General features: G+C 70.6%; 2 protein-coding genes across 4 annotated transcripts; one reads left to right on the top strand and one right to left on the bottom strand.

The window, feature by feature from the left end:
• Nucleotides 1-16: 16 nt before the first annotated feature.
• LOC142093735 (granzyme M-like) lies at nt 17-3,055 on the top strand. 3 transcript variants are annotated; one of them, XM_075175165.1, is made up of 6 exons: nt 17-122; nt 291-450; nt 560-707; nt 1,257-1,286; nt 1,496-1,712; nt 2,724-3,055. In XM_075175165.1, exons 1-6 carry the CDS (start codon nt 62-64, stop codon nt 2,837-2,839), a joined length of 732 nt encoding a protein of 243 aa, XP_075031266.1. In that variant the 5' UTR covers nt 17-61; the 3' UTR covers nt 2,840-3,055. The 3 variants fall into 3 exon arrangements, with proteins under 3 accessions (XP_075031266.1, XP_075031264.1, XP_075031265.1); XM_075175163.1 differs by having other exon boundaries at nt 1,032-1,286; nt 2,724-3,054; XM_075175164.1 differs by having other exon boundaries at nt 1,032-1,286; nt 2,719-2,839.
• Nucleotides 3,056-3,176: 121 nt separating this feature from the next.
• APC2 (APC regulator of Wnt signaling pathway 2) lies at nt 3,177-13,779 on the bottom strand. Its single transcript, XM_075175166.1, has 14 exons — nt 13,624-13,779; nt 13,419-13,509; nt 13,173-13,341; nt 12,987-13,095; nt 12,784-12,897; nt 11,922-11,999; nt 10,708-10,788; nt 10,232-10,616; nt 9,988-10,083; nt 9,702-9,841; nt 9,535-9,612; nt 9,326-9,442; nt 9,022-9,236; nt 3,177-8,937 (listed from the first exon to the last, which is right to left on the bottom strand). Exons 1-14 carry the CDS (start codon nt 13,762-13,764, stop codon nt 3,474-3,476), a joined length of 7,278 nt encoding a protein of 2,425 aa, XP_075031267.1. The 5' UTR covers nt 13,765-13,779; the 3' UTR covers nt 3,177-3,473.
• Nucleotides 13,780-15,034: the final 1,255 nt, after the last annotated feature.

The following is a 15,034-nucleotide window of genomic DNA, read 5'->3' as shown; positions in this document are numbered from 1 at the left end:
GCGCGGCAGCCGCAGAGGGACGCGGAGCAGGCGGGCGCTGCCACCCCGCAGCGGGCGAGGGATGGGGGCGAGGGGCAGCCTGGGGCTGCTGCTGCTGCTGACCCTCCCTTCGGCCGGGCCGGGTGAGCACCGGGGCGGTGGGTTGGGGGCGGCCGGCATCGCTGGCCGGGGCGGGTGGCAGCCAGCTCGCGGGGATGGGGGTGCTGGCTGGGGACCCCCAGCCTTTTCCACTCAGCGGGGCAGCCAACGGGTGGCGGCAGGACCGGGACAGGGTCTCCTCTCCCCGGCAGCGCGGGGCTGGCTCCGGCCGTCGATCATCGGGGGACACGAGGCCAAACCCCACTCCAGGCCCTACATGGTGTCCATCCAGTCCAAGGGGGAACACGCTTGCGGGGGAGCGCTGCTGCACAACCGGTGGGTGCTGACGGCCGCCCACTGCTTCCCTCGGAGGTGAGTCCGGAGTGGTCGCATCCTGCCCGGCGCAGGGATGGGGATCTCGGTGGGGCTCCGCGTGGCCGGCGCTGGGCTCCTGCCGACACCGGCTCCCGCTGCGGGGCAGGACGAGGGCTGCCAGGATGGTGGCGGTGGTGGGGCTGCACAGCCTGCAGGAGCGCGGGGCGGCCACGCAGACCTTCCCCATCCGGGCGGCCTGCATCCACCCCGGCTACAACCACCGGACAATGGAAAACGACCTCCTCCTGCTCCAGGTGGGGCTCGCGCCGGCCGCGGGGAAGGCTTTGCCGTGGGGCTGGAGGAGCGCGACGGTTGGCGGTGGCAGGAAGCGCTGCCGGGGAGGGGGCCGAGCGGGTTCACGCCGTGCCGGTGCAGCTGCCGCCGGGGGCGAGGGGCTGGGTGACATTTCCTTTTCTCACCTCCGAGCGCTGTCACAGCTCGGTGACATCTCCCTGCTCCCGCGGGTGCTGCGCCGGCTCGGTGCTCCCCCTCGGCCGCCCACCCACCGCAGCTGGGTGCTCCCTGCCAGCCCCCCGGCCGTGGCGGGGGTCTGACGCTGCCCCCCGCCCTGCCCGCAGCTGGAGGGGACGGTGACGCTGAGCAAGACGCGGCGGCTCATCGGGCTGCTGGGGGGGGAGCCGGCGGCCGGGGCGGCGTGCAGCGTGGCGGGCTGGGGGGTCGGCAGGCACGGTGGGCTCTCGCCCACGCTGCAGGAGCTGGAGGTCGTGGTGCTGGACGCACGGATGTGCAACAACAGCCGCTTCTGGGACGGGGAGATCACCCCCACCATGATCTGCTTCCAGGGACGCCGCAGGGGCTCAGCACCCTCTAAGGTGAGGAGCTGGCGGGGGGTGAAGGGCTTTGCAAGGGGACCCACCGGCTGCAAAGCTCTGTCCCCCCCCCCGAGCCACCGTTCCCGGGTGTGGGGACTCCGGGGGGGGATGCTCACCCCGAGCAGAGAGGTGAGGTGCTCCCCCCCCCAGCCATGATGGGGTCCCTGGCCCCCGGTCAGGGTCTGCTCCCCACTGTCGCCTCCACCCAGGGTGACTCCGGGGGCCCCTTGGTGTGCGGGAAGCGGGCAGCGGTGGCCGGCGTGCTGTCCTTCGCCAGCCCCAACCCCACCGACCCTTTCAAGCCACCAGTCGCCACCTCGGCCGTGAAGCACAAGAAATGGATCCAGAAAACGATGCGGAGGGGCTGCGGCTCCCCCCAGCCCCCGGCGCGCGGGACAGACAGACCACCCCTTCTTATTTACACAGGTTGGCTTTTAATTCTTAATACTGTCCAGAGTCCCGGTAAAATAACATCCTTGGTACATACATACAGCGATGGGGGGGGAAGCAGGGCACCGCGAAACCCGCCGGGATTGTCCGGAGAGGAGGGCTGGAGCCGACGGGCGCACGAGGAGCAGAGGCTGGCGAGAGCGGGGCTGGGCGGTGGGGCTTGAACCCGGGGCCGCAGCCGAGCGCGTGGGGCGATGCTGGCCCTCCTGGCCCATCCTACGCTCGGTTACGGCGCTTGGGAGTGGGGACACATGCGACCTTGCCCCCTTTTCTTTGGCCCCGGGTCCTGCTGTGCTGGCTGCAGCCTCCCCGCAGCAGAGGTCTCCAGCGGGCACATCCCCACGACCCCGGAGCCCATCCCTGGGGACCCCATGTGTGTCCCCACAGCCCTGGTGTCTCCCCGGCCTCGGTGCCTACCCCTATGGCCCACTGCACGTCCCCAGAGCCCCCTCGCTATATCCCCACACCCCCGTGTGTATCCCTGTGTCCCCTGCACGTGTCCCCATAGCCCTGTCCCTGCAGCACCCCATGGCACTGGTATGTGGGGGGCTCACAGGTCACCCCATCCAAAGCGGGCAGCGAGGGGGGGGGTGGGAGGACCGGGAGGCACCCAGGGGGTCGGGGAGCACCCAGGGGGTCGGGGAGCACCCGGATCGGGGGGTCCCTCCGCAGCCCATCCCGCTCTCCGGGGCCAAGGATCTTCCTGCACGCCCCCACCTCGGCACACGGGGCAGCAGGAGCGGGGGCGTCCCCGGTGCTTTGGGGCTGTGGGAGCCCCCGTGCTCGTGGGCGTAATCCAGTCCTGGATGGATTCGTGTCCACATCAGGCGGGGACGCGCCGGGATCCTGGCTGGGAGCCGGGACAGGGCTCTTCCACCCCGGGGTGGGAGGCTGGGGGGCTGCGGATGGGGGTGAGGGGCCCCAGACCCTTTCCAAGGGGTTGGGCACCCCAGTGCCAGCTCAGCACCCCGTCCCCTCCCAGGGCAGCTCCCCAGCCCAGTGACATGACCCTGCGAGCAGCCCCCCCGGGACGACCCCCTCGGGACTCCGGCCGCCCACCAGCCCAGCTCCTCCCGCGCCTTTTCCACCCGCCGCCGCCTTGAACCAGTGCAAGCACCACAGCTGCGGGTACCCGTTAGCAATCAGCCGGGCACCTTAATTAGGAGCCTCCAGCAGCACAAATGGGGGGGTCCCAGCCCCGTCTCGCCACACACTCTCCCCTCACGAAGCCTCTCCCTGCCTTGATCCAGCCGTGCGCTCCCTCCCCTCGTTAATAAATGAGCTGCGATTGCTGGCAGGGCCGGGTGTTGGTGCCCAGACGAGCTGAAGCGTGCGGTGGAGACCTGGCGTCGGGGTGCGGCGTGCAGGATCAGGCCCTGGTTCAGCCTCTGCCTGAGGCGGGCGAGCGGGATGGGGGGGACATGGGGACACGGCCCCTGCTCGCCTTGTCCTGGGGTGTCCATCAGCGGGAGGAGGTGGCCACCGAGACGCATCTTGGTTTGGGGCATCAGCCCCGTCCCCAGTGCCCAGGCGGGTCCCCCCGGCTCTGCCCGCTCCTTGGCACTGGGAACCGCGATGCTCCGGTACAGCAAGACCCCAGCCGGGGCAGGCAGCGGCTTGGGGTGCCTCGGCGGTCCCCAGCTGTCCCGCGTCGCCATCCCCCCCCCAGCACAGTCCTGGCCAGCTCCCGTGGGGCAGGGGGTGTCGCGGGACCCTCGCCGGGGCTTCACCTGCTGCTCAAGCCTGGATTTTCTCCACCGCCTTGTCGGCCACCGCCGTCACCGCCATGGGGCTGGGGACGTAGTTGAAGGGGGTGACGCGGGCGGCTCTGCTCGGGGAGCCGTGCCGGCTGGCAGGGAAGGTCCCAGCCGGCGCCTCGTGGCCAAAGGAGATGGGCAGGGTGGCCTTGGCGGGGGCCGGGGCTTCGCCGTCGCAGGCGGCGCGGGTGTGCGGGGGTCCCTCGCGGGTCTCCAGCGTGGGAGAGGTGCTGGAGTTGGTCTTGGTGGTGGAGAAGTCCTCGGTCTGCACCACGGCGTCGCTGGTCTTCCTGGGGCCGGGGGTGCCGGGGCGCTCCTCCTCGGCAGCGCCTGCCAGCGGCAGGGCGGAGGAGGGCAGCGTGCTCTTGAGGATGTGGGGGATGTCTTCATCCCGAATCCTCCGCCACGTCCCCTTCATCACCACCACCGGTGGCTTCGCCGGCTGCCCGCCGGGCACCGCCTCGGTCTGCCGCCGCCGCGCCGAAGCCTCGGAGCGGGCGGAGAGGACGGAGGAAGGGCTGCCCGTCCTCCGCGCCACGCTGATGTTGGGCGAGGACGAGTACCTCTTGAAGGGCTCGGGCGTGGGGATGCTGGTCTTCACCGGCAGCCGGGACGGGCTCTCGGAGCTGGTCCTCCGCGGCGGCTTGGCACCGGTGGGGGCTTTGCCGCCAGGCTGGGCCCTGGGGGCGAGGGGCCGTGGGCTGGGGGCCGCTGGTTTGGCCGCCTTGAGCTCCTCGCAGCGGGAGGAGCAGAGGAAAACGGCCGGGAGGGCGGCGCGGCTGCGCTGCGGGGAGGTGCGGCGAGGCAGCGAGGCCGCCGGCTGCGCCGGGGAGAGCTCGGCGCGGTGCCGCAGCAGCAGGCTGGAGGATTCCTTGATGAAGGTGAGCTGGCGCAGGAAGCCAGAGCGATCCGAGTCGCTCCCGCTGGAACGGGCAGACGACATCCGCACCAGGTTGAGCCGGCCGCCCCCCGGCCCGCCGCCCCCCGGCCCGCCGCCCCGCGCCTTGCCACCGGCCGCCTGCTCCTCCAGCACCGGCATGGCCCCCCGGCCCGGCAGCACCTTCCTGCTTGGCTTCTGCATGAAGGGGATGCGGACGGGCGATTTCTGCGTCTTGGACTGCTTGGGGGCCGGGGACTTGGGGGCCGGGGCTCTGGCCGGTGGTCCCGGCGGGGAGGGCGAGCCGCCCGCCTTGCCTGCGGCCGGGGGACCCTGCTTGGTGAGCTGGGAGGGCGACGGCAGCTTCTTGGGTGCGTGCTGGGAGGGGGTGGAGGTGCGGGAGGAGCCCGAGGAGGGGGGTCCCTTGCCGATGCGGGCAGGCGGTGTCGTGCTCCTCTTGGGCAGCGCCAGGTCCCCAGTTTCGGGGGGCTTGCCCAGCCGGTGCAGGCTGCGCGAGCGCTGCTGGCTCAGGGAGAGGTTCTTGGCCGGCAGCGCCTCAGGCTTCGCCGCGGGGCTTTTCTTCGGGGTGGCCCGCGGGCTGGGGGCGTCCTTGGCCAGGCTGGGCATGTAGATGACGGTCCTGCCACGGAAGACCACAGGCAGGTTGGGCACCGGCTTGGTGGGCGCCGGGCTCCGCTCCGCCCTGGCGCTTCCGCGGCCGGCGGGACGGGCACCCGGCACGTCCTTCCTCTCTGGGCGGCTCTTGCTGTGCTCCCTCCTCGCCGCATCCCGGCCGGCCGCACTGCCGGCCCGTTTCTTCTCCTGCCTGCCCAGGGAGAGCTGCAGGGTGGACCCGACCGAGAGCCCCGACACGAAGGAGAGGATGGAGTCGGACTCGGAGGAAGGCTCCCGCGAGAGGGAGGCAGCAGCCTGGTGCAGCCAGGTGACGATGGAGTTGGCACCCTCCTGGATGGCTTGCCACTCCACGCTGTCCAGGTCCGAGCCCCGGTCGGAGCCGGCGTCCTCGGCGGGGCGATGCCTCGCCTCCGCTTTCCGCTCCCTTCCGCCGGCGCCCAGCGGCTTCTGCTTGCGCTCCGCCACCCTCCGGCGAGCCGAGGGCCGCCGGCGCTTGGGCATGGCCGAGCCGATGCACTTCTGCAGCAGGTCATCCTCCGAGTTGAGGCTGGGGGAGGTGGGGGAGCCCCCCTGCGCCTGCCCCGCCACCACGGCTGACCGCGGCCGGGGGGCTTTGCCGCAGGGTTGGCCCCGCTCCTCGCCGTCGGAGAGGTTGGCGTCGCTCAGGGAGCTCATGGAGGAGCTGAGGGAGTAGCACGGCGGCGTCTCGTCGGCGATGAGGTTGTTCTGTGGTTTCACCTTCGTCGGCCGGGGGCCGGGCTCGGGCTCCCTCCGGGGGACGGAGCCGCCCCAGCGCTCCCTCCTGGGCGCCCGGCCGGGCTGGGCTCTGCTGCCGGACACCTCCCTGCCCGCCTCGGGCAGCTCGTCCGAGTCCTGCTCGTAGAAGCAGTAGACGGCTTCCTCCGTCGGCGTGGTGTGGCACAGGGACTGGAAGGCCACCCCGTCCTCCCGGGGAGCATCCTTCCTCCCGGGGGGACCACTGGTCCTCCCCACCTCCAGCTCCAGGCTGGGTCCGCTCTTCAGGGGGGGCTGGCCCCGCTTCCCCTCCCTGCTTTGGCCACGGCTCGATCCCGCTTTCCCTTTGCAGGCTGAGCTCAGCCGGGCAGGCGCCGAGCTGCCGGAGGCGGCTCTCCTGGCCGGGATGGTGCCGGTGCTGCCCGCCTCGCGGTGCCCCTCGGGCAGGACCCCCGCCGGGCGCCCCGTCCCCGGGCCGCGGGGGTGCTCAGCCTCCTCGGTGGCCGGGTAGCGCAGGGTCTCGTCGCTCAGTGAGGCGGCGCTGGAGAAGTTAACGGGGGTCCCGTCGGCCGAGTCGGTGAAGGAGTCGTCGTCCTTGAAGAGGTCGCGGGTGGTGGCACGCAGGTGCTTGGGGATGCCGGGGTGCGCGTGGGCTGGCACCAGCATGTAGACAGGGACGTGAACCGGCTTCTTCGTCTGGGGGTGCAGGACCTGGCCGGAGAGCAGGGAGGTCTTCACCTTGCGGAAGCGGGAGGGCATGGCGGAGCTGATGCACTCCTTCAGGATCTCGATGTCGTCGTCGTCGGGGGGCTCGGGGCGGTCGGCCCGCCGCCGGCCCTCCAGGTACCGCTCCTCCCGCCGCTCCTCCCGCTTCTCGTGAGCTGCGAAATTCAGGCTGTTCTTCTCCGGGAATGTGGGCATCAGCTTGAGCTCCACGTCCTTCTGGACATAGTGCTCGTGGAGGGGCAGGGCGCTCAGGCTGGAGGCGCAGGAGAAGTTCTCGTTGGGTTTCTCCACCGTGAAGTAGACCATGGAATCCAGGTCCTGGGGCAGCTGGAAGCGTTCCTTGAAGTCGGTGATCTCCATGAACTTCTTGACGTTGTTCTCCCACTGGATGTTGAACTGGCTGGTCTCCTTCTCCGGTTGGCAGCCCAGCTCGAAGAGGGGCGTCTTGCTGCGGCTGGGCGGCATGGTCTGCCCAGGGCTGTCGGGCAGCTCGCTGGGACTGATGGTGCCGCTGATCATCTCGCTGCACGGGTCGCTCTGGATGGAGCTGGCGATGGAGGGGCTCTCGAAGCTGCCCAGGGAGCTGACGGAGCTGCAGCGGCTCATCACCAGCGGCGTCTCCTGGATGTAGTTCTCCGAGGAGCTCGAGGGCGTGAGGTCCTCCTGGCGTGATGGTGATGACTCCCGCAGGAAAGCCTTGTCGCGCTTTGGGAAGGGGATGGTGATGGGCTGGGAAATCCTCACCGGCGTGGCCGGATCTAGATCCGCCGCCTTCTCCTTCTCCTGCCTCCCATCCTCACCTTCCCCGTCCCCTTCCTCCATCTCCAGGATCTCCAGGGAGGAGTCGCTGTCCAGGTCGTTCTCACTGTGGCTCTGCCCATCCAGCACATTGTCAGCCGAGGAGAGGGAGGAGAGGGAGCTGCACCGGGAGAAGCAGATCGGGGTGTCCTCCACCGAGTATTTCTGCACCGACTCCTGCTCCGTCGTGGTCGGCGGGTGGGCAGGCAGCTTCTCCGGGATCTTGCTCAAGGTCTCGGCCGTCTGCAGCAGCGCAGGGGGGAGCCAGGCTTGCTTTCTGCCCAGGAGGGAGGAGTGGTGACCGGCGCCGGTGGCCGCGCCGCTCTTGGCCAGGCTCTCGAGCAGGGGGACGTGCTGGTAGGACGGGGAGAGTTTGATGGTGCGGACCTGGGGGTCGGGGGAGAGCTTGCTCCCCACCTCCCTCTTCCACTCGGGCTCCTTGTCCAGCGCCTTGGGGCTGGGGAAAGTCACCGTCTTCTTGGCCCGTTCGGGCAGCTCTCGTGGCTCCGGCTTGTCCGACTCGGCCGGGTCTCTGCCCTTGAGCGCGGGGGGTTCGACCCGCTCCGGCTTGGCGCCCAGGATGCTCTTGAGGTCGAGCCGGCTCGGCCGCTTCTGGTACCGCTGCAGCTCGTCCCGGTAGTCGAGGAAGGCGGCTCTGGTGCAGGGCTTCATGTGCTCCTTGGTGCAGTAGCCGTCGCTGGTGCTGCCGCTGTTGAGGCTGTCGTTGGACAGGCTGGTGTAGGCGGTCTTCAGCCGCAGCAGCGTGTGCGCCCGGCTCAGGCTCTCCCGCTTGGCGAAGCCGTCCGAGAGGCGGCACGGCGAGCAGGACTGGGCACGCGCCTCGTGCCCCTCCTCGGGGCCGTACTGCCAGTCCAGGCAGTGGTCCTCCGAGCTGAGGCTGAAGCTGTCATCCGAGGACGTGTGCATGGTGGAGATGTCCTCCACCAGCTTGTCGATCTTGGCCACCGTGCTGGAGATCTTGTTGGCCAACTTCTCGGCGGCCAGCGAGACGTCATCCTCCGGCAGCGGTGGCTTTTTGGGCTCAGCTGGCTTGCCACTGCCGTCCTTCTCCGGCTCCGGGCATCGCCTCTGTGCCAGCGCCCGGGGCAGCGCCTGCCCCTGGAGGAAGGAAGAGTTGAGGAACATGGAGAGGACGGAGGCGCTGGCCGTCTCCACGCCGGTGGAGACGTTGGGCACCTCGTCATCGTCGAAGCAGCCGGAGTCGGAGGCGTAGTCCTTCACCAGGCTCTCCATGTGCCGCGTTGGCTTCTTGGCGCTCTGGTTCTTCAGGCTCTGCTTCTCCATGGTGTCGAAGGTCTCGGCCAAGTGCTTGGCGTCCAGCTCGGCCTCCAGCGCCTTCTGCTTGCGCATGTAGAGCGAGGGCATGCAGGAGCCCGGCGAGACGACGGCGGCGTCCTTGTACTTGGGGGGCCGGTTGGTGAGGAGGTTGCGGAGAGCGGCCGCGCTGCCCATGGCGATCATCTTGTGCTTGGAGTGGATGAGGTTGCGCAGCATGCTGACCGCCCCCAGGTCCCAGAGCAGCTCCTGGTCGCGGGGGCTGCGGGCGGACAGGTTCCAGAGGGTGCCGCAGGCGTTGCTGACGATGGTGAGGCTGTGCGAGCGCAGGTGCTGCAGCAGCGTCTGCAGGCAGTTGTGGTCCCGGAGCACCTGCCTGCGGGACAGGGGGGACCCCCGGCCGTCAGGATGGTCCCTGACCCCCTCCCCAGCACCGTCCCCGCTCCCCGGTGACCCTCACCTGTAGTCTTCCCGCGTGGCGACGAGGCTGGAGACGTTCCTGAGGATGCCGCCGCCGCTCTCGATGATGGCCAGGGAGTTGCTCTGGCACTTGTAGGTGAGGGTGCTCACCAGGAAGCCCAGGGCTCCCTCCACCCCGCAGATGGCGGCTTTGTTCTCCGTGCTGTGCGCCGACAGGTTCCACAGCGCGCTCAAGACGCTCTTCAGCGTGGACTCCTGTCCCGGGGAGGGGGACACCCACACACATCCGTCACCGCCCCCATCCAGCCGCCCCGGTGCCCGCTCCCGCCTGCCCCGGCGCTCACCTTGCCGGCGTGCAGCGCGCACCGCGTCAGCCCGGTCACGCTGCCCACCTCCCGCAGCACCTTCTTGCTGTTGATGTCAGCCCGCCAGGAGAGGTTCCTCAGGATGCTGGAGACCACCTGGGAGGGCAGAGTGGGGTGGGTGGGTGCGGGGACCATCCCCCTGCCCGTCCTCCTCCCCGAGGGAGCCCCCTCTTGCCACCAGCACCCACCTGGTGCAGCTCCTCGCTGTCGGAGCCCAGCTGAGCCACGATGGCCTCCATGCAGCCCCGGCGGGAGCACAGCGTTGCCTGCGGGGAGGAAGAGGGTGGTGACAGCGATGCCGCGGCCCCCCGGCCCCGCTCCCCACCCCGCAGCCCCCCCCCCGGCTCCCCCCGACCTTGTTGACCACGTCGCCGAAGGTGAGGTTGGTGAGGGCCATCCCCGCGTAGCGTCGCAGCGCCAGGTTGAGGGAGTCGCTCGTCATCTTGTGCATCTCGTAGTCCACCTGCAGCAGCTCGGCCACCGCCTGCAGCCCGCCTGCGGGGTGGGAGAGGGGGTGACTCAGGCAAGGGACCCCCCCCCAGCACCCCTTCCCCAGCGCTGGTGCTGGTATTGCACTGGGGAGGAGGGTGGGCAGGGGTGCCTGCAGCGCACCAGGGATGGAGCCCCCACCCCGCGCTCACCCAGCTCGTTCATGGCCCGCCGGTACTCCTCGTCGAAGGAGAGCTTCATGATGGCGCAGGTGGCCTGGCAGATCTGGGGCTCGATGGGCACCGGCGCTGCGGGGAGAGAGGCGGGTGGGTCAGCCCCGGCGTCTGGCACCCATGGTCCCCCCCCCACCACCGCCGGCACACGCGGATGCTCACAGCCGCGTGCACCGCCACGCACGTGTGTACGCGCACGCCGGCACCCCGCTTGCCCCCCTACCCGCGCCGCCCTCGGTGCCTCTGCCCCCGTCCCTGCTCTGCATCTGCAGCCAGTCCCAGCAGGTCTCCGAGTAGGAGCGGATCTGCTCCAGCACGTGCAGCACCCGCATCTCCTTCTTGGCCTGGCCCTCGTCGGGCTGGGAGAAAACGATGTTATGGAGGGCGGCGTTGGCACGCATGCGGGCGTCCTTGGCACCGGCGGGGCTCTCGGGGGGCCCCGGTTCGCCGTCCGAGTCGTGCAGGATCTGGATGAGCAGGGGCAGGCAGCCCGACTTGCGCATGGCCAGGCAGCTCTCCTGCGAGCTGGACATGGCCAGCAGCGTGCGGGACATGTCGTCCTTGTCCCGCGTGGCCAGCATGGACAGGAGCCAGAAGACCACCTCCACCTGCGGGAGGGGGACTCGGGGTTACGCACGGCCACCCCCCCCTTCCCCGTGCTCCCCACCCCAGCCGGGCTCCGGCGCGGCTGCCCCTCACCTTGCTGCTGCCCCCCTCCTCGGGGTGGGTCGGGGGGTCCAGGCTGCCGTCCCCCTCCACGCCCGGCACCTTCCCGCAGAGCTGCAGAGGAGGGGGCAGGTTGCAACGCGCCGCCCTCGCCCCCTGTGCTCAGCCCCTCCCCGCTTTTCAGGAACCCACTGGTGCCGTTACGTTCGGCAGCGTTTCCCGGTCGGTGCAATCGTTGCTTTCGTCAATGCCAGGGTTGTATTTTTAAGCCGGAATGGGGGCTGAGCCGGGCGGGGGGGGGGGGCTGCCACAGCAGCAGGCTCGGGAAAGGAAGAGCGTGGGCGAAGCGTGTGGGGTGGGTGGCGTGAACTTAGGTGGGGCTGAGCCCACGGCACTGCTTGTGTGGGCTGGCGATGGAGGGGCCGTGGGTGATGGAGGGGCTGTGGGCGATGGAGAGGATGGGGTGATGGCGGGGCCATGGGTGATGGAGGGGCTGTGGGCGATGGAGAGGATGGGGTGACGGCGGGGCCGTGGGTGATGGAAGGGCCATGGGCGATGGAGGGGCCATGGGTGATGGAGAGGACGGGGTGATGGTGGGGCCGTGGGTGATGGCGGGGCCGTGGGCAATGGCGGGGCCGTGGGCAATGGCGGGGCCGTGGGCGATGGCGGGGCCGTGAGCGATGGAGAGGACGGGGTGATGGCGGGGCCGTGGGTGATGGAGAGGACGGGGTGATGGAGAGGATGGGGTGATGGCGGGGCCGTGGGTGATGGCGGGGCCGTGGGCGATGGAGAGGACGGGGTGATGGAGAGGACGGGGTGATGGCGGGGCCGTGGGCGATGGCGAGGACGGGGTGATGGCGAGGACGGGGTGATGGCGGGGATGGGGTGATGGCGGGGCCGTGGGTGACGGCGGGGCCGTGGGCGATGCAGAGGACGGGGTGATGGCCGGGTGCCCGCCTTGGCGGCTCCGGCGGCCGGCAGATGCTGCGGGAGCCACCGCGCCCGCCCGCCGCGCGCCATGGCCTACTTCTCGTCTCCATGGCAACTGCCCATTTCACGGTGCCCGAGCCACACAAAGCCCTGGCTGTGCCGCGCCGGCGGGCGAAAGGGACAGGACGGGGACAATGGCGGGGGCTGCGCCTGGCCCCCTCCTCCCCCCTCCCCAGGCTCCGCCGCCCCGTGGGGACCAGGGACGGACCCCGGCGATGGCCCCTGGCCCCGGCCGGGCTCAGCCCCGTCCCCGCTACCTGCGGCTCCGGCTGCTGCACCTTGTCCTGCGCCTCCATGAGCTCTTTGTCGATCTGCTCCAGGCGGGATGCCCGGATCTGGGGGGGCAGAGCAGGGGTCAGCGAGGGCTGGGACCCCCCCCCGGCACCCCCAGCACCCCCAGAGCCAGGCGTGAGGGTGCACGGGGCTGGGGGCAGCTGGGTGCAATGTGCCAGGGTGCACAGGGCTGGGTGTGAGAGTGCGCAGAGGTGATGCAAGGGTGCGCAGAGGTGATGCAAGGGTGCGCAGAGGTGATGCAAGGGTGCAAAGTTGGGTGTAAGGGTGCAAAGAGCTGGGTGCAAGGAGCTGATGCAAGGGTACGGAGGACTGGGTGTGAGGATGCATGGCACTGGGTGCAAGGGAGCATGGAGCTGGGTGCAAGGGTGCAAGAAGCTGCATGTGAGGGTGCAAAGAGCTGGGTGCGAAGGTGCATGGAGCTGGGTGTGAGGATGCACAGGGCTGGGTGCGAGGGTGCATGGAGCTGGGTGTGAGGATGCGCAGGGCTGGGTGCGAGGGTGCATGGAGCTGGGTGTGAGGATGTGCAGGGCTGCGTGCGAGGGTGCATGGAGCTGGGTGTGAGGATGCACGGTGCTGGGTGCAAGGGTGCATGGAGCTGGGTGTGAGGATGCACAGGGCTGGGTGCAAGGGTGCACAGGGCTGGGTGCGAGGGTGCACAGGGCTGGGTGCAAGGGTGCATGGAGCTGGGTGTGAGGATGCACAGGGCTGGGTGCGAGGGTGCACAGGGCTGGAGGTGGCAGGATGGAGCGGGAAGGCAGCTGGAGCCCCGCAGGCCCAGGACAGGGGCAGCGAGGAGGGGAAGGGACGGCTCCTGCCCGCCCTGACCTGCGCCCGCTGCACCATCTCGTCCGCCGTCCCGAAGCGCTCCTCCATCAGCGAGCGGATGTGCTGGGCCTCGAACTCCAGCTGCTGCCGGATGAGATCCATCTGCATGGAGAACTGGGGGGTGGGAGATGGGGGGGGGATGGCGTGAGGGGGTCCTGTCTGCACCCTGGGGCCGGGGGGGGTGCTGGGACGCCCCCGCTCACCGTCTCCACGTGGGGCAGCTCGTCCAGGCGCGTGGCCAGGCTCTGCAGCTGGGCGTAGTACCACACCTTCTCCTTCTCCTCCTTCTCGATCTCGCCCAGCAGGAAGCACCTGGGGACGGGGGGGGGGAGCCCCATCAGCACGGCCCCTGGCCCCCCCCGGCCCCCTGCATCACCCCCGGCCATCACCTCTCCCGGTCGAGCTCCTCCAGCAGCTGGAGGGTGGCTCTGCCCAGGTCCCCGGCGCCGTCCCGGTGTGGCGCGGGTGGCGGTGGGCTGTCCTCGGCGCTGCGCCCGGCTCCGGCCACCTCCGGTGGGAACTTGAGGTTGTAGAGGCTGGTGATGTCCATCTGCAGGGCTGGGGAGGGGGACAGCGGCGTGAGGGTGGGCTTGGCGAGGACCCCCCCCCCCTCCCCACCCTGCCTGGGCACCCACCTTTCAGCTGGTCCAGGACCTCCGTCTGCCCCGAGGACACCATGACCCGCGCCTCCTGCTCCAGCTTGCCCTGGAGGTGCTTCAGGACCTCCTAAAACAGGGATGGAGCCATCGGCGGGGCGGGGAACGCAGAGGGAAGCCCCCGTGTGCCCTTCCCCGCAGCCCCAGCGCGGGGTCCGTGTCCCCCCCCCGGGCTTGTCCTCACCTTCATGTCCGAGGTCTCATTCTCCAGCTTGGAGAGGTGGTTGGAGTTGTCCTCCAGCTCCCGCCGGAGGTGGCTGTTCTCCTTCTTCAGCGCCTCCACCTGCCGCACCAGCTGGTCGTACGAGGCGATGGAGCCGGACATCTTCACCTCCTCCAGCGCCTGCGGAGCGGGGAGAGGTGGGCAGCACCCCGGGTGGGCTCCCTGCAGCACAGCACCCTCACTGCCCCCCAGCACCCCATCACCTGCCCGGGACCGCAGCGCAGCCCGGGGGTCCCCCCGCCACCCGCGTCCCCCCCACCCACCCAGGGAGGGAGCAGAGTGCCCCGGCAAGAGCTGCTGCCCCCCCCAGAAGGGACATCCCCAGCACGGGGTGGGTGTCGGGCCCCGGCCCCCGCGGCAGGCAGCCGCGGCCCCCCCAGCCCCCTGCCAGCCCCTGCCTGGTTTCCATCCTCCGCAGCAGCTCAGCCCTCCGCTCCCTTCCCCCTTTGTCTCGCTTTTGTCTTCTCCTTCTCTGAACCATCTCCCGCTTCGCTCCCTCCCGCAGCAGGGCCAGCCCCGGCCCCCCCGGCAGCGCCCCCGGCCCCGCTCTGCCCCCTCCAGCCCCCCCAGACCCCCTGTCCCCCCCCAGCCGGCCCCAGCCCCCCAAACCTTCTCCTTGCCGCAGCGCCTGCGGCCGCCCCTCGCACCTGCTGGGGGTCACACACAGCGGGCATGGGGGGGGGGCGGGGAAGGGGACGGGGACGGGGACCCCCTCGTCACCACCCCAGCGGGTCAGGCCGGCGGCCGAGAGAGCGACAGCCCCGCGCCGCCTTCGTCAGCGCCACGTGTGTGCACGAGTGTGCGTGCAATGGGTGTGCACAGATGGGGGGTGCACAGTGGAAGGGGAGGGGGTTCCCTTCTCCCCCCCCCCACCTCACTGCACCCCCCTGCTCATCCCTCCCCACGTCCCCTGCAGCGCTGGGGCAGGATCGAGCCCGTCCCCCCGCCACAGTGGGGTCAGGGACGGCGGCTGCCCGGGGCAGCGGCAGAGATCGATCCCCGGCACTGCCGGGGTCCCTGCCCCCCCAAAGCTGCCCCGCAGTGGCTCCCGAATGCCCCGGGATCCCTCTGCCTCTGCAAGCCCTTTGGGGGGCTCCAGCACCCCCTCTCCAGCACAGAGGAGGTCACCAGCACCCTCCTCAAGGCCCCACCAATGTCCTTCCCATCCCAGGAGCCATCCCGGCCCCCCCACCCCAAATTGCTCCCTTATCCCTGCACCCCACACCGGCTGGGGGACCCCCCCCATCCTGCCCCCACCTGGGGGGGGGGGGTGCCTCCCCCTCCCCACCACCCGGCTCTGCCCACGCCTCGCCGGGGCCAGCCACGCTTCCGGAGGGAGACAAAGACCCCACGGTGCAAATCTCCCCCCCCA

Source organism: Calonectris borealis, chromosome 28 (assembly GCF_964195595.1).
Source record: "Calonectris borealis chromosome 28, bCalBor7.hap1.2, whole genome shotgun sequence".
NCBI lineage: Eukaryota > Metazoa > Chordata > Aves > Procellariiformes > Procellariidae > Calonectris > Calonectris borealis.
This window is presented reverse-complemented; position numbering and strand designations above follow the sequence as displayed.